The sequence below is a fragment of the Grus americana genome, chromosome 5 (assembly GCF_028858705.1).
Source record: "Grus americana isolate bGruAme1 chromosome 5, bGruAme1.mat, whole genome shotgun sequence".
Classification (NCBI taxonomy): Eukaryota; Metazoa; Chordata; class Aves; order Gruiformes; family Gruidae; genus Grus; species Grus americana.
In genome coordinates this window covers 52,698,100-52,722,031 of record NC_072856.1, presented here as the reverse complement: position 1 = coordinate 52,722,031, position 23,932 = coordinate 52,698,100, and the positions used below count along the sequence as shown (strand labels likewise).

General features: G+C 35.9%; 1 protein-coding gene across 2 annotated transcripts in view; it reads left to right on the top strand.

Annotated features, from left to right (window-relative positions):
- The window catches only part of PPP4R3A (protein phosphatase 4 regulatory subunit 3A), a 44,311-nt gene extending 22,892 nt beyond the window's left edge, over window positions 1-21,419 (top strand). For both annotated transcript variants that reach the window (XM_054826724.1, XM_054826725.1), the window contains exons 5-15: window positions 7,522-7,599; window positions 7,702-7,818; window positions 8,332-8,448; window positions 9,788-9,919; window positions 10,014-10,116; window positions 11,086-11,244; window positions 12,479-12,648; window positions 14,503-14,645; window positions 17,268-17,458; window positions 17,989-18,215; window positions 20,539-21,419. In XM_054826724.1, coding sequence (XP_054682699.1) covers window positions 7,522-7,599; window positions 7,702-7,818; window positions 8,332-8,448; window positions 9,788-9,919; window positions 10,014-10,116; window positions 11,086-11,244; window positions 12,479-12,648; window positions 14,503-14,645; window positions 17,268-17,458; window positions 17,989-18,215; window positions 20,539-20,652 — 1,551 coding nt within the window. In that variant the 3' untranslated portion in view covers window positions 20,653-21,419. The remainder of the gene's footprint in view (window positions 1-7,521; window positions 7,600-7,701; window positions 7,819-8,331; window positions 8,449-9,787; window positions 9,920-10,013; window positions 10,117-11,085; window positions 11,245-12,478; window positions 12,649-14,502; window positions 14,646-17,267; window positions 17,459-17,988; window positions 18,216-20,538) is intronic.
- The last annotated feature ends 2,513 nt before the right edge of the window (window positions 21,420-23,932 follow it).

Below are 23,932 nucleotides of genomic sequence, written 5' to 3'. Positions count from 1 at the left end.
GATCAGAATACTGATATTATTTAATCCACTCTCTCGGAGCTTTAATCTGTCATGTCCACACATGAAGTATTTGATAAGCAGCCAGATGTGCAGGACATCACCCAGGCCTAGCAGCTGAGGCATGTGCTTTGTGGAGCAGCCACTGGAGGCCTGGTGGAACACCTGGGGTATCTTCAGTAGTGCTAGACCCCACCTTATGCCCAACTGATGAACCAAACTTTATGTCTGTATGTCTATCCTTGATAAAGTCACAAATGTGTATCTGAAACAGTCAGAAGGTTTTACCATTTTGGAATGGCCAATTTGAGAAGGCTGACAAGCCTGACTTTGAGAGTGTGCTGAAAAAGATTCAGTTAAGGGGTCTCAACTTGCGTATCCAGTATGAATAGTGTCTCTAAAATAATCTTGACCTCTTTCAAGGGTTGCTAAAAGCAAAGTCCTGAGGATGATACATTTTCGCTTGAGGAGAGGAGAGGGGAAGAATTATTCAGGAGTCTTGGTGTCAGTGGCTGATTCTGAGAGGGATCTTGAACTTTGAAAAGGGAGCTGGGCAAGGAGAAAGGGGACCTGATCCTGCAAAATCATTAAGGGCATGTTTGTCAGAAATCCTGAGGTGACTTGATCGAGGACTAGTGGCTGATTAGTTTCCTTTTTTCTGTCTCTTACAACCTGTGTTACATTAATGGCTGTAGGGTGAGCTTGGGTTAGAATATCAAGGTTTAGTGTGGTTGTAAAACTTGTTAGTTGCAGTTTACAGTTGAAATAGAGGCTCAGATCTGATTTTGGTTTGTTGTGTGACCGCAGGTTTCTGAACCTTATCTTCACTTCTGTTGCTGTTGTCTATGGTTGAGAATAAAGTATACTCCCTGTGCAGTGGAGCCAAAAGAATTAGCATTGCATAATTTTCAAAGTTCAATAACTACTTCAAAGTGCTCAAGTGCTTTCTACAGCTTTGAGGAGCCAAGAATGGTAGCACACAAGGAAGAAAATATATCCTGTGCTATATTGCATTTCCTAGTCCTTTCACAGTAGAGCTCTACTGCATTGAGGGCGAGCTCCCCGAGTTTATAAATTAGAATGTTGGGAATTCTTTGACATTGACAGTAAGTTCTTGGTTTTGACGGGATTAAAAGAAGCTATCACAAATTATATGTCAGTTGCATTTCTAAGAGTTAGAAGGCTTGCTTGCTTGGTTGATTTTTAAAGTTCTCACAGTGTAGGTCTAAGTCAAGGTTTAAACCTACTTACCTGGCATTTATTTATTCATTTATTTATAGAGCAATATGTCAGGTTGCACCTTTCTGTAATCTCTGCCCCCTAAAGTTTCATTCTCCCCTTTACTTTCTCCACAGTCCATGTATAAAACGTATGATACTGTTCCTTTTCATTTCTTTAAGCAGAATAAATAAAGTTCTGAGAACAAAATTAAAAGATTGGTTTTGTTGATTTCACTTCTGTAACTAATTCTTACGGAACTTCTTCCACTAGTGTGTGGTTTAACATGCATTTCTGTAGCTGGTTGTATCACAGTCCTTTGCTGGGGGGGGTGTGTGCGCGCTATTTCATGGAAGATTTAAAGTTGTCTGTAATTGGAGTCCCTGGCATTCTTTATTCTAGATTTTAAGAGATCCTGGTGCTCACTAGCCTTACATGTGTACTTAAGAAGCTGATTCTTTTATAAGTCATTATTAATTGAAGAGTTTCTGGGGTGCTTCATGGTAGTTTATTAGGAGTCATGGATGAGTCTCAAGTTCTTAGTTGATGCATAATAGAGATTGTTATGCTTCTGCAGGTTGTATCTCCTGGGCCATTGATGGTGTGACAAAAGAGCAATCTTTTTACGAAATTTTACTTCTCAGATTAAAAGTAAACTCCCTGAGCAGCTGGTATCCTGTGACATACTGTAACTATTGCATGTGCAACTGAGTTGTTTTCTATTCTGTTCTTTTGTCTCTCACTGGCTGTGAAGAAAAGGAGAATAAAAACTGTTACCTCCATTGTTAGAAAAAGATGAGCTCTAAAGAGCCCTTTTCATGCCAGGCACTTTGCAGTACCTTCATCTCAAATTAGCTCAGCCATACCTTAGTTGCAGAAAAGTGACTAGAAATTTGTACGAGACACTGTGCAGATTGTGCTTTATGTTTTTTGGTAGGCCAGGTGACTTTACTCAGAATTACCACTGTGTCTTAAGATACTTGATTTCAAGATAGGACATTTGAGGTCATTAAAGGTCACTGACATTTAAGGTCAGTTTTTCAGTTATAAATAGTGAATTCTGTAAATAATAATATGCTGATTCTTAAGAATTCTGGCTTTATTGGGGGAGATTTTCGGCATCTTTTTTTAAAAAAAATAATGCTGTAGTCGTCAAAGATACCTGCTTCAGTGATTTCACTTTTTTTGGTAGGTAAATAACTTTTGCCCATTCTGAGGTAAAACCAAAAATAGAGAGAATGGGTCACCTTTGGCACTGAGGGTTATGAACTGTATTCCTCCTTCCTTCTTCATTAAGGTTACTGTTCCCGTAATCTTTATAATGGGCTGTTCTGAGAAACTGAGGTTAGTTTATTTGTGATTTAATTGTCTAAGATCCATCGTTTTAAGTAACTAGTCAAGATCTTCCTAAATTAGATACTGTTGGTCATGATGGATAGTAAACCCACAATACCAGTATTTCCAGTATACAGAATTAACTGCTGTGGAAACCTACTCAATTACAGGTTTTATGATTCGCTGTATGGTAAGATATGAAAGAGGTATATAACGTTTTTTTCCAATTACAGCCCCTCCTAATATGCTCTTACTGCTTGGGCTCCAGCCTGTTCTAGTCTTGAGATGCCATAGCCACCAAGAAACCTTGCTGAAACATGGAGTTCGCCAAGCTTTGAGAGTGGGGGTGGGACAGGTAAGTGGTGTTTCTTACTTTATATGACGCTTTTTTGCAATTTTAAAAATATATACGAATGTTCACACTGGAGGCCACCAGTTCTTTCCCTTTGTATTATTAACTAGTTCTTAAAAACCAAAAACTTGCAAAACTGCGCCATAGAGTGAGCAAACACTGTTTCCTCTCGTTCTCTCCCCCCTTTCTCATTGGCATGTTCTTTTTACCAGCAAGATGCTGTGATGTTTTTATTTTCCGGAATACAGAATATTGTTAGGATTACTTTCAAGCATGTGCATTTAGACTTCAGAGTCTTTTATTTTCAGGAAAGTGGACAGTGGAAGGGGAGAATTGGATATATGTTAAAATAATTTATGTGCCTAGTAGAGAGTAGTCACATGGCATTGCTGTACTGGTGAATCAACTTTTTTAAATACAGAAATCATATTACTGATAGTCCCTATCCCACTTTTCAATAACTAAACAATTGTAGGCATTCAGGTATATCTGTATATTTTACTGGATTTATATATAACAATAGGATTTTTTGAAAAGTGGTTTTACAGATAGTTATTCTTAACAGAACCCCATTTATGTAAATGTAGTTATCTGTAGTTGTTTTAGAGGAAGAATTATATCACTGCATGTTGGTAGTTTTGCCCAAATGTATTAGGATTGGAACATCTTCTGCCAGTCTGCTGTTTGCAGTAGTTGGCTCAGGAATAACTCTGCAGATTTACTTTCAGCAAAATTTACCTTGCAATAAAGTGTAAAAGGATGCCACTTTCTGGGGGAAATGACTTAGAAATTTGCAAGTGGTGCATGCTAATGATTTCTGAGATTAGCTTTTTCATTGTAGGAAATGATTTTCAATGCGTACAGAAACTGCACATGTGATCAGGTGGAACCTGCTGTTGTTTCCGTGTGTTGTCTCAAGTGGAAATAGCTTACTGATAGCAAATGAAGGCATGTGTGGGAAGGCATGTGAGATAAAGGAGATTGAAACATTTTAAACTATGAAATCTTCTGGTGAGGCAGCAGGAAGGAATGCATGTTTGAAGCTGTAATTCTCTGTTTGCTGATAATGTTTTATGAAATTTCCATTTTCTGGGCTGAAATATTATTTCTGTGTAAAATGAATATGGAGGTGGAAAACAGGAAGGAAAGTATACTCTTTTTCTGGCTTAGGTGTCATTGGGCTTGGATTTTTTTTTTTTTTGAGAAAGGGATGCTTTTCATCGTTTATCTGTAATCACACACATGAAGTATCTGATAACTGAAAGTTAATTAAATTTTAAGAGAGGCCTGCTTTTGAAAAATGCTTTTTTAAGTGCCTTCTGGGAGGAGAAGGGCTGCTTTGAAAGTTGAATCACAAATATAAATAGTGTCTTTTTTGTGATCCTACTTTGTTTGTGGGTTTTCTTGTTTTTAAAGTCATAAATGATTGAGTGAGTAGATGGCCTGGCTTAATTTTATCTTCATGAACTTTGAAAGGTATTAAATCCTAGGGGCATCTACTTAGATCTTGCAAAAGCATAAATGAATATACTTAGTGTTTGGTATATGCATGGTTTACATACTGCACATTTAATAATTTCTGTGCATGGAGAAAATAGCTAGATTCTACAATTACCCTGTAAAGTATTGTTTGCAGTTTTGGCTTTTTGGAAAACAGTTGTGACCTTCTTCACAGCTTCTAAGATAGATCCAAATGGGTTTTGGTATTTGTCTGCATGAAGAGGCCAGATAGTGCAAAGAGTTATGCATTTGCACAGTGTTCACTTCACAGACATATTTTGGGGAATTTTTGCAAGTCAGGAAAAAAAACCCCAAACCAACAGAAAACACTTAAGCTTGTGTAATTCTAGCATTTGGTGTTGGTGCTCTGTGACTTCTAAAATATGTGAACTGTGCTCTTAGACTGCATTTCTATAAATTGTTAGGAATGTGTCTTTAGATATGCTGCCCTTGTCAGTAATTTTACAGCTTGAGAGAGAGAATTTTGTATTTAAAATGTTCATTGCAATCACAATTTTTCTATAAATGTGAGAGGGTGGTCATGTTTCCCGTCAATAACAACCTGTCTACCTTTCATTAAGCATTTGGAATGAGACAGCGCCCAAACGCATTTCAGGGCTAAGACGGAACTGTGAAGTTAGTAATAAGTTGTTTTTATTTTCTTGGAATAACTGCCATTTACTGCATATTATCCATGTAAGGGTGGGATGTTTTGAATCACTCAGATCCATCTTAATTTGTCTGATTTTAAATAGATCACGGTTGTTCTGAGGCCTACAGATTTCAGATAATCCTATTAATTTAAAATTACAATGTATTTAATGCAGTTTGCGGAGAGGAGGTAGTGTGAGAAATGCTTCAGTATTATTTTTAATACAGAATTGTAAAATATTTTGTTATAGTATATATGTGGAGGGTTGAAAAACGGAAGTGCAGCTTTCCCCGCCACCTCTGCCTCTGGGGCTCTGCACTGGGTCAGGAAGGAGACCCACGTATCACCAGCAGTGCAGTGGCTCCTCCTCTCCTTCCACATTGTGACTTTAAAAAAATAATTTGATACTTTGGGTAATACTGTGTACCTTTTTTATGCAGAAGCACACTAATCATGGCTCTGGCATAGCTAAATGCTGAAATAATCTTCCCTGTGATCATTCTGAGGTATTTCTGTGGTATTGACTTGGTATTGGTATTATGAAGGAGGTGAAAAGTTAATTTCACAGTAAGAATGGAAATAGGGGTTACACTTTCCAGTTGGGGATAAGCATGTATCTTCTCAAAAGTTTTGATAGATTAGTTTTACATCTTGATCAAAATAGCAAAAAGAGAAATGAAAGCAAACTATTTACCCTTTTCTTAAATGCATTGCTAATCATGGAGAATAACTTGCATGTTCTTCAAAAGAACTGGATTTTATGGGGTTTGGTTTTTTTATTTCAGTAAACAAGTATATCAGTATCTCTACTGTGGGTTAGTTATGTTACCTGCAATGGCTAATGAGTTAAGTACTAGAACAGAAAACTTACCAAGCCATATAACAGCTGGATAGCCGGTAGACAAACACCCTTGTATTCTTTCATAACAGCTTAAGTTATGTTTCTTGGAATCAAAGACCCTAATAGTTGTTTTGAACATGTTTGACTGTTGAAATCTGAAACTTTACATTTCCAGTGCTTGATCCTCCACAGTGAATTTCAGTAAACTTCACATGAGGCCTCTCCTATCTCTTTTTGGTTTGATTTTGAAGCAGTGACAGAAACAGCACCTGAAATTGTGTCCAGAAATCATTCTTTGTTCATTATCACTAGACTGTTGGGTCAGGTTAGAAGCACAGCATCAAACAAGAGGAAACGTGTGGCATATCCTAAATATAGGGTTTACCTTACAGTGTGGTGAAATGCCTGGTAGGGTAGTAGCTCCTGCCAACCTATTTTGGGTTTATCTATGTTGTGCAGTGCCATGTAGAGATCCTGGATTGGGTTTTGACAGCATCACAGCTGCATTAGCATGGTGTGCTGTCGGAACTAAGGTACTCATTTTCTCAGCAAGGCTGCAAGGTGAGCCTGGATGAGGTACCTAGCTAATTTTCAATGTAAGAAAGTTTATGTGGATGTTATCTGAAGTTCTGTCATAGTTCTGCTTTATGCTGTGTAAACATAAGCAAGGCAAGTTGGGTTTCTAGCACTGTGGTTTTGGGATGTAGGGATATTGCACATGGTGTTACTGATTTCACAAGAAACAAGACTCTGGCACCTTTTGAAAAAATCTCTTCGTATCTGATGTGCAAGTATCTTTTTCAAGCATGTGCTGTCTTATTGCTGTGTAACGTTGGGGAAAGGATAGGGGAAGGTTTATTTCTGTTTTAATAATCTTCTGGTTGTTAGGATTGTAAAGGTTATGGGAAATTAAGCATTGCTGCTACTTTCAGTCTAAATACATGTTTGTAATGTGTTGGCTGCTGTTTGTAGTTTTGCTAAGGTAGAGCAGCATGAAAAATAATGTAATGGTTTTTGATTGCTCCCAGCCAGAATGCCCAATAAATGATGTACGTAATAGGAACAGTTATTTTGATTTGGTTTGATTTGAATGCACTCTTTTCACAACACTGGGGAGGAAGAATCTCACCTCACTCCTGTGTTACGCCCTTGCTTTAGTTCGGCTGCAAAGATCTCATAACATTTCAAAGACATATATGTGGGAGGGGCTGAGTGGGAGATCATGTTTATAAATATATGTAAACAGTTGAAGCAAAAGTATTGTAGGTGCTTTAGGGGGACAGGTGTGTGACAAGGGGGAAGGAAGTTATAGGAGAAATCAGACAAAATGTTGAGAATGGCAGTAGAAAATAGAAAAAGGACAGCCAAAAGGCAATTCAAGATAGGTTGTAACTGAGAATGAAGTGTTGGGTGGGGTGGTGTTGAATGTGATAAAAGCTCAAAAACAAGTTTCCTATCAATTTGTTTGAAAATTGAATTAGAAAGTTGATACTGGTATGATTAACTACAGTACACAAGTGTATATTCTCTTAATTGCAGGAGGCATGGTTTAGAAGAACTTCATATTATACTTGGATGCCTTTTCATATTGTCAGATAAACAAATGGTATTGTTTTGCCTTTGTAGGAAGATGAAAAATTTCTGACAGACTTGTTTGCACAACTAACAGATGAAGCCACAGATGAGGAGAAAAGACAGGAATTGGTAAGAAATCTGTAAAATATACATGAAATGGACAGTTACTACATCTTGACTACGTGCATCTTTTTTTTAATTACTAACTAGTATATTATTCCTGTTCTTCAGGTAAATTTTCTGAAAGAGTTTTGTGCGTTCTCTCAAACACTGCAACCTCAAAACAGAGATGCATTTTTCAAAACATTGTCAAATATGGGCATACTGCCAGCACTAGAAGTCATATTGGTAAGTCAGCTCAATTTTACTTGTGATAACAATTTTGTTTATCTCCAGAGAGGTCTTTTTTTTTTTTTTTTAAAGTAAGTATGCCAAACTTCAGTCACATGGTTTTCTGAAGTGTATGCTTCATTTGTCTTGTCTTAGCTTGTACTTAGTTTGAGATTCAAAACATTTAAAATATTTTTGTAAAACTTTAAAAGCAGTTACAATATGACATTGGTAAGTGCCCTGGCATTCTTTTACTTTTGTTTTCTCATTCACTTTGCTATCTTTACATGCTGCTTGGTGTGCAATTAAGTAAGAAAATAGGGAAATAGACCAAAAGGGCAGGGAAACCATATTTTGCCCAACAGTTGTCAAATGTACGAAGAAGAGGTTAGAGTCAGTTCAGTTTTAGAATACAGGTTTAGTAACAGTTAGGTATGACTTGTAAGTAGGAATTAAAATGCTTTCTGTTTTTTGTTCAATTTAAGCCTTTTCTTCTAAGGAAACATAAATTATTTTATTTGACATTTCCAGGGTATGGATGATGCACAAGTACGAAGTGCAGCCACTGATATATTCTCATATTTGGTTGAATACAACCCATCCATGGTACGAGAGTTTGTCATGCAGGAAGCGCAGCAGAATGATGATGTAAGTAGAGCGTCCCCAGAAATTACTGTTTTATATTTACAATTTTATTAATGACATGAGCCCTAGTTCTGGAGCTATAAGTATGGGCTAAGTGTGGAATATAGTCAGGATGGCTACAGGGTACTGAACTACCGTGTTTTTAAAAGTTGTGTTAGTCAGGTGAGATGAGTGTTCGCCTGTTTCCATTGGGTATAAAGACGAAAAGGTTACCATAAACCACCATTTTGGCTAACGTCAGCTGTCATACAAGCAAACCAAAATGTTTTTGAACGACGGCCTCCTTAAAATGCAAAATACAAATTGCAGCCTTGATCTTAGCATGTACATGTGTTTTTAATTTACTTGTAAGAAACCGGTGTTCAGTTTAATATCACACACCTTGAAAGTGGAATTATGGTCCTAAGTGTTTAAGAACCCTTTTTGACAGAGGTTTACATTTCCCAGAGGTCCTCTGTAGCTGATTAATACAGAATGCTAGCACAGAACTAGTAGTAAGAAATGTATTTCAAAGTGGTATTCAGTGCAGAAGAAACGTTGTGCTGCCTTTTCCATAGAGGAGAGAGTTAATGTTTTTTCTTGTATCTGCCAAAAACATGCTGGAGAACAGGAAACTTCTGGTGCTGCTACTTCTGTACTGGAAGAAAGAGGCAGCTGGGACAGGGAATATCGCTGTTGGTTCCAGCCACTTGAATCTGATGGCTGTCCTCTTTCATGGGGAACAGTGGTAACCAAGCAGCTTTAGTGTAGGGATTCCTAAATGTAAATATTATTTTCTACTTTGATGTGTTATTCTTGTTTTCGGCAAATACATGGTGGGGTTATTTTTAGGTGAAAGTAATCTTATCGTATTCAACAGCATTGTAAAATTTAATGTTGAATGTTTGTGGAAATAAAACTCTTAGTATGTATTCTAAAGGGGGATACAAATTAAAATGTCTGTACTCTGAAAATGCTTCCAGAAATCACTTGAATTTTGAGACTGTTAAATATCCACCTCTGTACTTTTTATCTTTTGGCATTTCAATTCAGAGTAAATTCTAAATTAGATTGTTAATTTCAGAACCATTTTTAGTTGCTTTGAAAGATTCTTCTTCACTGCTTGCACCTTACTGTTGAACCACTGACCAAAAGGTGTCACTGGCACGTAAAGTTCATTTGTTTCTGTTAAGTTTGGGGTTTTTTTGTTTGGTAGTTGTTTGCATTTTACAAAATTTTTGCTAGAACACCATTTTTAACCAGGCAGTAGCTCTTTTAGAAGATAATTTCTGATTTGGGGCAAGGGAGTAGCATTAGAATTGATTTTTGCGCTTTTTTTTTTTTTTTTTTCTTCCTCCATTAGGATATATTACTCATTAACCTCATTATAGAACACATGATTTGTGACACAGATCCAGAACTTGGAGGGGCAGTGCTACTTATGGGTTTGCTTCGTACTTTAGTTGATCCAGAAAATATGCTTGCTACTGCCAATGTAAGTAAATACCTTCAAATGAAATTAGAGTTGGTTTTTGTGGAGTATTTGGTGATATGTTACATATATAATTTTTTTTATTTTTATTCTTTAGAAAACAGAAAAGACAGAGTTCTTGGGTTTCTTCTACAAACATTGTATGCATGTTCTGACAGCCCCTTTATTGGCCAATACTACAGAGGACAAGCCTAGCAAAGGTAATGCCACTCTGGGTATGGGGCTGATCAAGGCTGTTGAATGTCAATGTTTGAAACAGAGTAACTGTCAAAGGACATTTTCTGTCTTAAAGAGAATCTGAGACTATGATATGTAGTTCGATGTAAAATGTTGGTTCATGATTTAGTCATTTGAATAATTCATAAGAATAAAATTCAGCAGAGATATCTGATTTAAGTAGTGAAAAGCACTTGCTGCAGCTTTTGTTTCAGCAAAAATAGAAATATTTGTATAATTTTTAGTAACTCATGGGGCTGTTCAGTGACAGAGACTTGTAAACATGTGTAAATGTTTTTTAAGGCCAGGGATTACTAGAGAGGATGTGAAATTGCCCCTGAGGTGTGTATCACAGTACTGTGCTGAATTTGAGGACATTGGTTCTAAATCAGACTAAGAAAGCAGAGATCAGTGATGAAGTAACTTTTTTTGCTGGCTACTAGTAGCAGTACTGTTTGTTTATTAATATTACAACACATCCAAAATAGATGTAAAAGGAGGTACATGAAAGATACATAAACGTTCTGTAAACTTTTAAATTTATTGTCTAGATTTCTAAAGGATTAGTTAAATTAATGTTTTATCTCAACTGGCTTCCGGATAGATTGGAAGTGAGATTTTTACTATTTAAAATACTTGTGTTCTTTAATGGTAAGTTCTGTACTCTCTGAACCTTCAAACACTGATTCAAAATGGACAAAATGTAATTGTTCCTATAGTTTAAGAGGGTTTCCTGCCATATCTGTATAAATAGAAAATATTCAGTCCATAACAGGCTTGTTCAATTTCTGTTTTAAAGACTAAACATACCCTCCAGCATGTTGTCTAAACTATCTATGGGAATATACAAGAACTTGGAAATGTTTACCAGACTGCAGTTGAGTATTTGAAGTTAGCCTCTGAAGGCAATATCCTAGATATATTTAATTATTTTGGGTTTGTTTTTATTACAGATGATTTTCAGACAGCCCAACTCTTGGCATTAATACTGGAATTGCTAACTTTCTGCGTAGAGCATCATACCTATCACATAAAGAACTACATAATTAACAAAGATATCCTGCGAAGGGTACTTGTTCTCATGGCCTCAAAGCACGCTTTCTTGGCATTGTGTAAGTTTGAAAGCGAAGCAATAAAATAGTATTTTGTGAATGTGAAGTGTTGCGTATCCTCATTCTTCTGGAAGAAAACTGTTCACAGATCATGACAATTTTTAACTGAATACAGAAATTCTGTTATACTCTGTTTCTCATACCAATTTAGAGATATGTCAGCTAGTATTAGCAACTAATTTTGCATTTATAGATATCTTTTTTTTTGTCCTGAAAATCAGAAGGATTTTTCTTAATCTCAATGGAGAGGTGAATTGAAAGGATGGAATCTCAATATTGAATAGCCTAAGAGAACCATTATAAGTTTTGATTTTTTTTTTAGTAGAAATTATCAGAAGTATTTAATTAGAGATACAGTTATCTGACTGCATTAAACCACACAGAAGCTCAGTGTGCTGCTCTTCGAACTCTGTTAGTTTCTTGACCATGCTCAGCACAGGAATAGCAAAGCAGCATGACTTAATTCTGGAAGCAAGAAAGAAATTTTTCTCCATGATTCCGTTGTGCGCATAGAATAAAACAAAGCCTAAAGTTTACTGAGCAGTACCATACAATAAGAAGTACCTTTTAAATTTGTAACTGAATCACCTGAGTTTGGTTTTAGAACCCTTGAATAATTTTTTTTCATGTACACCTAGCTGCTAACCAAAATGTGCTGCCTTATAGCAAGATGATACCCTCCTTTCTGTTTATGCATCGACATTCTAATATTTGTGTCGTCTTTGGAGTTTCAGAAAGATGCTTTACTATGTGTTTGAAGAAAATGCCATTTACCAATTTTAAAATGAGGTAGTTTGCATCCTAATCAAATAGGACTTAATTCCGTGTAATCAAACTTACATTAGAATAATAGGAATGATAAGCAAATTTCCCAGTTCTTCTACTGAGAAAATATTTCACATTTATCATAAGTAATTTTAAAAATTGAAAATACACCTTTATGTTAGTAGTAATATAGTTAAACACCAGTATATTATTTCTTCAGTGAACAGAAGTGGTTTCACTTGTACAATTATGATGGAGGATTTCTTTGTGATAAAATAGATAAGTAATCTTCAGCAGTATAGTCAAGACTGTTGAGAAGCAGGGAATAGCTGAATGTATTACCTGGTTCTAATCATGTACTGCTGAATAAGAACTGAAGCTGCAAATTGCTCTAACTAATGCTGAGTAATTTCTGGATTTTTTTTTTCTTCTAAATTTAAAAATTCTTTTGACAACACTTCTGTTTCAGGTGCCCTTCGTTTCAAGAGGAAGATAATTGGGCTAAAGGATGAATTCTACAACCGTTACATAATGAAAAGCTTTTTGTTTGAACCTGTGGTCAAAGCATTTCTAAATAATGGTTCCCGTTATAATCTGATGAACTCTGCCATAATAGAGATGTTTGAATTTATCAGAGTGGTGAGTGCTGTTATATGCTGAAGGATAATTACTGTATTGTTTAATCTTGTAGTTCAAGATGACTTTTCTTTTTGCTTGTACTCTCAATTATGCTATCATAATGGGACCATATAATACTGTATTTAAATTGACTTTCTTTTATATCACTGTTACATATTTGTACATGTTTTTTCTGATGTTCAAACATTACTGTGACTTGAAAATTAAATTCACTCGATAGTGTATTCACAGTACCCAGATTTGCAAAGACAGCAGTAATCAAGTTTCATCATGCAGATCGGATCGGCCTGTTATGACAGGAATGTAATTTGAAACTACTGCTACAAAAAACATCAAATTTAGATGTGCTCTGTGATGTCAGTTCAACAGAATATGGAAACATACAGAAGAGATACCAGTCTTTTTTGATTATAATAATGGAGTGCTACAAAGTACCTTCCAAGGGGAGTCTCTTAAAATATTCACGCCAATTCGGTTGTCTGCACACACTACTGTTTCCTCACTGTTGTTTGCACCCAGATTCTGATGAGATCCTGTACAGACTATAAATGTGGTGAGTGGAGCCAAGCTAGGGTGCAGTCAGTCATGGAGGAGTAAGTGGGTGAGGAAAAAAGGAGGCTTTGTTACCTCTTGAAACCTTCTGTGCTAATGACTTCTTACCTCTTTGAGTTGAGACTCAAGGTAGTTCAAGACTGAGATGACCTAATCATCATGGAAGAGTTGATTTTAAAATGGTTTTGAAGCTATGAAAAAAGTTAATCCATATAGGTGGCCCTGACTTCTGTGCTGTCGTCTTTCGGTACTCCATGAGATTGGGTGCTGATTTACAGTTCATGCTATGGGGAAATAAATCATCTTTTATTTTCTTACCCTCCTTTTCACATAGATATCCAGGTTGTATTTCCAGAATACTTCTTGTTATCTGTCAATAATTTTTGCCATTTTTTTTCATCCAGGTTTGTTTTTAAAGAGAGCAAACTAAAAAAAAAAGTGTGTTTTTGTTGTCACTGATGTAATACCATTCATAAGAGGTGACCTTTGAGCATGTAACCAAAGAGGAAAAAAAAATTGGTGTATTAAAATTTACGTTGCTTTGCTTATCCTTAGTAGATGGTAACTCATGTGTTTATTCTGCAGTGTATTCAGGGGCTGTGCAGTGCTAAGAAAGCCAAACAATGCACAGGAGCAGTTTTCCAGCTGCAGTATGCAGCCCTGTGCTAGTCTCAGCTGTCTGGAGTGGCTTTGGGCAGCCACAGCGCTGAACTGACATAGCAGAACAGTTGGGAGGCTTTTTTGCAAAGGACCTTGACCAGCACTGTCTGGCCACAAAGGAAAAACCTGATGTTAGTTTCTGATGAAAAATATCTTCCTTGTTCTCACCCTAAACAAATGCATTGATGAATTATTTTTGCATAAGTAATTTATTTGCAGTGAGGAAATAAACATTATGAAAGCTAAGTCTGTATCTTGTAAATTATTTTTAATTGATTACAACAGTTATCAGTTAATCTATCAATATAAAAATATTTATAAGCTACAGTGAGAAGGACCTTTTAGAATTGGTTTTGGTATAATTTTCTGTCAGGGTTTTAGATTCTTTCTATTCATGTATTTTGAAGGAGATACTGCTAGAAAATTGCTGCTTTTATGCCTGTTTCACTGATCAAATATTTGAAGCTCTAGATTTTTTAATACACTTGTATTCATAACACTCATTTTTGCATAAGCTAATTAATATGATGCTTCCTATGGAATGTTTCAGAATAATCTCTTGTTTCAATTACTTTTTATGTTGTATTTAAATAAATTCATTTGAGGGAAAATAAGTCACTTTATGTTTGTTCCTTCCTATAGGAAGATATAAAATCATTAACGGCTCATGTGATTGAAAATTACTGGAAGGCACTGGAAGATGTAGATTATGTGCAGACATTCAAAGGACTGAAACTACGATTTGAGCAACAAAGGGAAAGACAAGATAATCCAAAACTTGACAGGTAAAATGTACTAAATACTCTTCTTAGAATATTAGTGCTTTAATTCTGTTTTGGGTATATTGGTCAGTTGTTCTGTGATAGTGGGAAATGTAAGTAATTTAGACTCCTGCTTGCATCTCAGGTATTGCTGAATTTGATTAAAAGTGTGATTTCCAGATGTGTTGCTTCAAACTCTTGATCAGCTTTCAGCTAACATTAGTTGCTGGACCCCCAGTAATAATGCTAAGTTGTCATATCCTACATTTATGTATGCTGTTGTAATGAGGCTGGAAGCCTATCAAGTATCCAAAGTTCATTTGCTTAAATAACAGATTCCCACTGTTGGATTTGAAAGATTGTTCAGTTGTGAAATATCATTCTGTGGATTTTTCCTTCAAAAATTCACGTGTCAGATTTCCTTTTATTTAGTTGCGGGAGTAGATATTTAGATGAACTCTACCAAAATGACTGAGGAATAGAATATACAAAGAAATTTTCAGAGGATGCTTTTTTGTCACTGTTAGATTTGCTGATGGAGTGAAAAACAATCTGATGTGAGACTTGAATCACTCCATTTGCCAGAGCAAAAGTTCCCTTCCTTAGTACACAGTTACCCAAGGTTAAAAGGTTAGAGTGTATAAAAATAGGAAATTTAGACTTTTTACTCCATTTATTTTTGGCAAATGATATTACTTTTATGCATAGTTTCATTAAACCAAAATGGACTGCTTGTGTGAATAGTTGAGTTACTCTTAGGAACTGTTAGCAAGACTTGCTTGTTCTGTTGTCTTGAATTAGTTTGAAAACACATTAAAAAATTAATCCTGATTAGTCATACTAGGACATCTTAACATTTCAGACTTTTCTTTAGTTTTCTGCCACAAGATTTCTTAACCAGTAGTTAAATTTGAGACTTGTACAATTAAAATGAGAGTGTAATCGTAGATCTGTTTGAAAATGTTGAAGCACTTTCAAGAGTATGTACAGGACCTGAAGTTTTGAATATTAATGTTTTGCAGGTGAGATGTTATTATTTTGGCTTGTGTCAGCTAAACTTATCACTTAAACAGCTGTGACCCTCAATCCTACGAGTCTTACATTAATGCATGTGTTGGAAAGAACACCCAGTCACTTCCTTCAGTAATTTCCATCCAGTATAGGCAGTAAAACATTAGTCTTTTCTTGGCTTAAGTTGAGCTAAGTGATAGTGCATAGTTGTGCCACATAAGTTTATCCAACAGAAAATTATAGCTTCAAGAGGTCTGTAGCTCAACCAGCCCAGTTTTTACCTTCTTCCTACATCTTATATAGTGGCTGCACAAGCCCTGTCACAGTCCATGTAATTTCTTAAGTGAAACTGCAGAAATAATAAAATGTAAAAATAATAAGAATCTGTTTCCACATTTTAGCAAAGAATAGTTCAGTAAGGAAGGAGGCCAAAGATTTTTGTTGACGTGGGCCACAAAAGTATTCAGAAGAGTGCCACTTAAGTAATAGTTTTGCACTATTAGCAGAACTTGAATTTAATTGCAGTGTAAAATGATGCAGTATGTATAGATCCAGATGATAGTGTTGGCAACCAAATTATTCAGAATTAGATTTATTTTTAAAGGTACATTTAGCATTCTTCTTCAATACCTTGTAATTTCCTAATCTTTCCCTTCTGGCTTTTTCCTGCAGTCAGTAATGCAAGACCTTTTCTCTAAGCAAAATAAGCCCAGGTTGTATTATTAACATTCTGATTCCAGTGACAGAGATGTTATGAAAAACATGAAATTTCAGACTTACATTGTGGCCAGTAAATTTTGAAGAAGTGCTACACAAAATTTATTGAGGGTTTCACACTTTTGTTGGAAGTTGACTGTTAGAATCATCATCTAGCAATGAGAAGAGTGTTTTCAACCTTTCTTCCACTTCTCCTTCCCCTGTTCTTCTGGGTGCCCATCAGTGTCCCTCTGCTCCAAGACCATAATACTGCTGCTGTGAGAAAAGAAGAAAGTGGAGCTGAGATAGACCAACACTAATAATAGATCAAATAGGGAGGGAGAAGTAGCACTTGGTATCCAAGGCTCTGAAGAATGGAAAATACTGATAGTGACCAAAAATTGTCACAGGTGGATGTGGCAGGAAGAGATAGCTGTCTTTTTAATGTATCTATTTTAAACTGGAGTCATACTAAATTTAGATTTTGGGTTGTGGGTGTTGTGGGTTTTTTTTCTTTAACGCATTGGACCCCAAATACTGATGAGTTGTAAAGTATTTTCAGGAAAAAAAGTCTATAGTTTCTAAACTCTTTGGTTTGCAACTTTTTATTTACCAGTGCAAACTGTTAAACCAAGCCTGAATGCAACACTAGTGTGACATTTATTAAAATTACTTTTGATAGTGCTGTTGTAAGCTACAGAATTTTGGACAGAGTAGTCTGAATGTGCTATTAGCAGAGTTGTACTTTATTTGATTCTTTGTAAAGAGAAGTTTTTAATGATATTTGCATTGAAAATACAAAGATTCAAATTATAGAATGATTTGCTGGTATTTTTATTGCTCTATTTGTAAGCTGTCACTGTAAATGTTGAGTAGAAATTTTATTATTGATATGAGTTGTTTTTTTAATCAAAAGTTTTAAAACTTACTGTTCTGTAGCATGCGCTCCATTTTGAGAAACCATAGATACAGAAGGGATGCAAGAACCCTGGAGGATGAGGAGGAAATGTGGTTTAATACTGATGAAGATGATATGGAAGATGGAGAGGCAGTGGTGCCCCCTTCTGACAAAACTAAAAATGATGAAGATATTATGGACCCTATCAGTAAATTCATGGAAAGGAAAAAATGTAAGTGATGAGAAGAAGAATGCCATGTGGCTTATGCAGAAGCCATAACTTGTATTCTTTAGTCCTACTGCAGTGAAGGATTTGCATATACTTATTCTTAAGTTCTTAGATTTTGAAATGGTGACACCAGGTTGGTGGACCACCCCTTCAAAACAAGTTTTGTTGTCGTTAAAAGCAGAGTGGTAGAAAATATTGTTGTTGATATCTTAAAGCATTGGAATGACAATCTTAGCTGATACTCAAGTTCTCCTGTGTTTTATTCAGGGTTATAATTCAAAATTTTCAATGTAAGTGTTCAGGTGATATCATCGGTAGAATAAAAGTGCTCATTCCTGGACAATGACAACAGCTGGTAGGTGGTATGGTAGTATGGGAAAAAAAAAAAGTCTCTGATGACTCACTTTACCAAGTTGTACGTAAAGTATTAAGCCTTTTCCCAGATGGTAAAGTGATTTGTAATTAAATGTTTTGCTCAATAATATTGCTTTACTTTTGCCTTTTTTTGTTTGTTTATTTTTTTTTCTCTCCAGTAAAAGAGAGTGAAGAAAAGGAAGTTCTTCTGAAAACTAACCTTTCAGGTCGTCAGAGCCCGAGTTTCAAGCTTTCCTTTTCCAGTGGTACAAAATCTAACCTTACCAGCCAGTCATCTGCAAGTAATCTGCCCGGATCCCCAGGGTCTCCTGGATCCCCAGGGTCCCCTGGCTCTCCAGGATCAGTTTCTAAAAGTACATCTCAGATGGCAGCTATTACAACTAAGGTAATATTGAATGGACAGAGGTTGACTTCATTGTTACGGACTAGGAATTTGATTTGGCATCTCTCTCAAGTTTGTGTGAATGCTGACATGTTAAGCAGTAATGGACCGTCTGATTTGTCTGGCCTTTAGCATTTTTAAGGAGATCTGACATATATAAAAAGAAGAAATAAAAGCTGTTTTAACGCCCAAACTCTTAAAGTATGAGGCATACAACTAGCTGCTGTTGGCAGCAATCTTTACTGTGAAATACAGACAACACTTTACTCTTGTTAAATTTCACGGGGATATTTGGCAGGTAGGAATACAGAAATACTTTGGAAACGTTGCCAAATTTTGCTAGACTCCATGATGTCCCACCACCCCCATTGACAATTTCTACTATTACCATTTTTAGTATTGTTCAGAATGATGTAACTGGCACATGTGAAAGAAGTAAATGGTATAATGGAGGGGTGGTTGCTCTAAGCCAAAGCACAAACAATTTTTAATATCCTAGCATGACTTTTTTGCCTTTTGCAATAGCATGTAGTTTTAGGCTGGAACATACTGAAGTAGAAGAAGAAACCCTATTTAAAAGAGTCAGTATAACTTGCAGTGAATATCCAAACCCAGCATTTTTAAATACATTTTAGGACGCTGTTGGATTTTATCAGATTTTTGGCTAAAACTCCGTTTAAACAAAGACAAGGAAAGAGAGTTACTGGTGTTTTCTCAGCACTGGGGGAAAGATAAGGTAGTGTTGGTACAGCATCGTTCAGATAATGAGAGTTTACTTCCGTAACAAGTATTTCCATTTCTGAAAAGTCAGGTATGTATCTCAGTTCTCAGGTAACTTTGGAATAACTCTGATTCATCCTTACTTTGTAATGCCACCATACTGCTTGTTCACTTAACTTCTAGTAAAGGCAAATGAGGTTTTAGGGTTTTTCTTTCTTATAGTAGAACATGGCCTAAGAGTTTCTGTTTGGATTGCCTTCTGTTGGAAACACCTGAATGAATGAGAAGAGTTTGGCTGATGGAAGAACTCATTGACACTTCCTCTAAATCCTTCTGTGGAGGAAGAGGAAGCAGCTTTATTTCATTTATGGAAAAAATACAGTAGTTAGTCAAGTGCTTTTTAGAAGGGATAGAATTGGCTTGGAATTTAGTTCAGTCTATTCTGTATTTCTGCTCGAGGCTCATTCTCTCCCAGACAGTATAATTCCTTGAATCTGAAATGAAGTCTTTACATATGGGGCATATCGCATACAGTATTGGCTCCAAAATTTCAAATCATGGTGGCAAAAGAAAAATGTTCAGGTTACACTGCATATGCAGCGCACTGAAAAACCGGTCCTGGATTTAGGCATAAGCTACCTGTTTATAAGCTACTGTTTATAAACGTGGCACAGTCGCAAACTAGAAAGTGTTGAAATTGGGTTTTTCATTAATTATCTGATCCTGTTATTTTAGGTATAGTATACTCAGTGTTATGTTGAATGTGACTGTACAGAATGTGTGTAATTGTTTATTAAGTTATATTTTGGTATACAGTTGGTTGAAATTTTCTGGTTTGGATGTCTGTCGTTAGACACCTGAATAAGTAATACAATCTTGAGTAAAGTACCAGTAACTGTCAGTGTAGTCAAACGCTGGTTAAGCTTCAGAAATTGCAACATAGTGTAGTTAGAGGGCGTTTTAGAAGTTCATGCTGCTTCTTTATAGGTCCAGAGCTGTTTAATCTTAAAATTTGTGGTTAATTGCAATATAAGGGAGCTTTTAATATTACTAGATATGCTTTCATTTTCAGCTGCCAAGTTGTTTAAATTTTGTAACCTGTACACCTCGCTCAGTTATATTATTCAAAAAATTCTTCAAGTTACTACACATTTAAACTAGCTTTTGCAAAGACAGACTGTGTTCTAAAAGTATCGTAACTCAAAAATTCAGATTGAAGGATATTCTGTATTTGTTTCCGAAGTGCTTCCAGATTGCTCGTTGCTGCAGCTATGCTCGGTAAAAAAAAATTTGCATCTTAGAGCTGTAGTGACACTTAGCAAAACTAAGTAGATTTTTGGATTTTCTTAAATTTCAGCTGGAAGTATTTTCTCTCCAGTTGGATAGGTAAAACTCCATTTGGATTTATTAATTTAAACATTTTCCAGACAATGTCATTTTCATTCCTACTGAAGGATGTCTTTTTGTTCTGCTTCATTTTATTCAAAACTTCATAAATCAGTATGCTTATAGCAATGTTCTGTGCAAACATCATTTTCCAATACAAACGTGAAGTATCAATGTGCAAACATTTTCTTAATTATAGTAATTATGTCTGTCTTTGTAGGGAGGCCTTGTTGGGCTTGTAGATTATCCTGATGACGATGAAGAGGATGATGAAGATGAAGATAAAGAGGAAACTTTACCTTTGTCAAAGAAAGCAAAGCTTGAGTCATCATAATGGCAACTGCTGAAGAACATTACCAGTTGGGGGAAGGATATTTTTTCCAAAAACAAAACAAACCCCACAGCAAAGCAGCAATCTTTTGTGAATTACTGTGTGTGACACAGATCCACCTATACAAACGGATTTCTGCCAATCAAGTGCCAATTCAAAGGAGCAGAAGAAGGGGAAATACTTCGTTTAGGGGAAAGACTTAACGCCTTTGAGCTCTCCAGCTTGGACCACACATTGCCCTTTTCTCAGGGAAGGAAATGGAAAACAAATAAAAAAAACAAACAACAAAAACAAGCCAACAGGGCAGGAGTTTTGTTAGTGGAACTCTGGATTGGCTGGTCAGTTGCTACAATCAGAATATGCTTTCTTGGACCATGTATGAGACTTCTGAAGAAAAGGCGTTTTTTGCCATAATTCTTCACTAGTTAAGAATGCCAGCAGTTTCTTTGTATAAAAGAGACCTGCCTTTGAAATCGTACATTCTGAACATTTTAGTCGAGCTACAACAGGTTTTAAAAACCTCTACGGAGGAAGGCCGAATATAAAGTTTCCTCTTTTTTCTTTTTTTTTTTTAATCTGTTCCCTTTGCCCTTTAAACTGCAGATATTTTTTTTGGAGGTGGGGGATTTGTTTGTCCCTTCTTGATTAAAGATTGAGTGGAATTCTAGATGTGGTCACTTTTGTGTCATAATTTTTTTTTTTTGCCCCCCTGAGTGTATGCTTAGTTGTTGAGTATATATTTGGGACCATTAAAATTTTTTGATGTAATATAATCTCACTGTTGTGCTGGTACCTGTTTCACCCTGTGTAATTTTGTTCTGCATCACAGTTCTTAATATGTTCAGGATTTTATGGAAGATGGTATAGTTTTTATTGGAAAAAAAAAAATCTTACCACAGTGTGCATAAAAGCAATACTATTTTGTGACTAAATATTTTATATTAAATTTTACATCAGCAACTGTCAAGAAAAAATTCAGGGAAATAGGATGGAATAAAAAAATTGAAACCTATAAATATGAAATTAGTATTCCAAAGAGACTTTGAAATTTCATAACTCAGAACAATGATGGTAGACTAACTCATCAAAATGCAAGATGGATGATTTAGGAATACCAATATATTGACTCATTTGACTTACAAAAATAAAAAAGAAATAATTAAAGCTGAAGGAAAATGGCATTAGTGGTATTTTTTTTAAAACCTGTGATTCCCTTTGGAATACCAGTTTTAGTGAATCAAAGATGGTTGTAGAATAAACTCTTTACAAGGATACCATCTTTTGAAATTTATTCTAATACTCAATTGAAAAACAGCAATTAAACTTTGAGTCTAACTCAATGACTACATTCTTTCCCCTTTTCCCAAAAAACTAAATAATATTAGTTATTAATCTGAAACTAAATGCTATATCCTGCTTCCTTACTGCTTTTACAGAAGATGGCTTTGATTGCGCAGCAGTGCTTCCTGTGAAGGGGAGTTTATTCAGTTCCTTTGCAAACAAGAGACCGTTTCTTACATATATTTTCAAGAGTTGATTTCCTTTTGCACCAATGTTGCAACAATCGTGATGTTATTAATGTATCACATACAAATAGAAATAAGAGAAATGAAAATCTGAGGCTGGATCATATGTGATCACACCCAAGTGTAGATTAGCACTTTCTAAAAATTGTGCATTGCATGGCAGATTCTGTGCTGACTGCAAGACTCAAAGCTTTTGTGCTTGGACTTTATTAATACATATTAGTAATTTCATATTTACGTAAGAGTGTTCATTAGGGAAAAATAGTTAGCCATATTTCCTCAACAAGTTTATTTGAAATCACTTTCCAAGGTTGAGTTTTTATAAGGTGTTTGAAACATCTGTGACAGGGCAGTTCTCGGCATTAAATTTTACAGAGAGGGCAAGAGTTGAGCACTTGGTCACTACAAGATTAGATACCATCTGCTGCTGCAGCAGTGTGAAAGTCTCCATGCTGTCTCAACAACCTGTCTGAAACCTGATTTTTGCAACTTTGGTGTCAGAGCAGACATTGTGACAAGGAAATCTGTAATTTTGCAGGTTTTCTTAATTAGCCTGAATTTAAATCCTTCCCAATCTGTCAAACTTTCCTTCAGCATAAAGCTCTCAGAATTTATCTATATAGTCATCTTCATGTCCTCCAGGCTCTATCTCAGGAAGCCATTCTTCAGATTTGGTTGAAGGAACATTTTTTGTTAATGTGTTTTGTGTTCCTTCGGCTATTGAATGCTTGATCTTGTGATGTTTGATGCTACAATCTTCTAAACTTTCAGATACTTTCAGAATACTTGTAGGAATCTTGGATTTTGGACTTTCAGCACTTGAAGCGTTATGTTCAACAGCAGAAACACTATCCTTAAGTTACTGGGTTTGGTCAAAATAACAATGGAAGTAGGAATATTTTTGAACTTTTATATTTTTATGAAGCTCTGTAGGACTGGTAAAATAGTAAGCTGTATGTCTTATAATGCTGTCTAACTTTTAGTTAGATGGTTAGTTGTCTTCCAAATTATCTAATGCTTGTGGCCAGACAGGACATGTCTATGCTTAGATGATATATTCGTGGAAGTTGGAAGTAGTCAGGAAGTAGGTGAGTTGGGGACAGTGGTGGGTATGCTCTTGCCCACTGACTTTCACTGTTGTATTCATGGAAATCTTGAAATATATTTCAGAAAAAAAAGGATATAGTGGGATTGTGAGAAGTGATGAGTATAAAAAAAGAAGTGGGTATGAGTTAAGAGGTGGAAAAAATTATGTTGCAAAACAGTGTTCCATTCTAGATCTGTCTCTGGGTGATGGGGGTTTTTTATTCTTAGTTTTAATACCATTTGTCTGCATCCCAAGACAGCTGCGTGTATATTGTTTTAAACATGGCTCAGTCACCTTTAATTGCATTTTAACTGTATCCTTAAGTACAGTTTACAGGGTAAATTCTTAAGTATGGTACAGGCAAGATACAACGTGCTTGAATCATCAGTATGGGCCCCTATATTCCTTCAGTGGTTGAAAGACTCGATGCTGGTTACTCTGAGGTACCCTTCCCAGCTTTGAGCCTGGGTTTGCCAGGGATACCAGGCAAAAGTACACAGAGTATCTGATCCTCCGAGGAAGCACACCCTTACACTAATGAAAGTAATTCCAGGTAATCTGGAATATTTCCAGATTTTCTTCCACTGTACGCAGAAGGGCGGTTGCAGTCAGGTAACAGTGCACGTCACTGAAAAACAGATCTCCTACATCATGAGGGTGGAAGGATCTG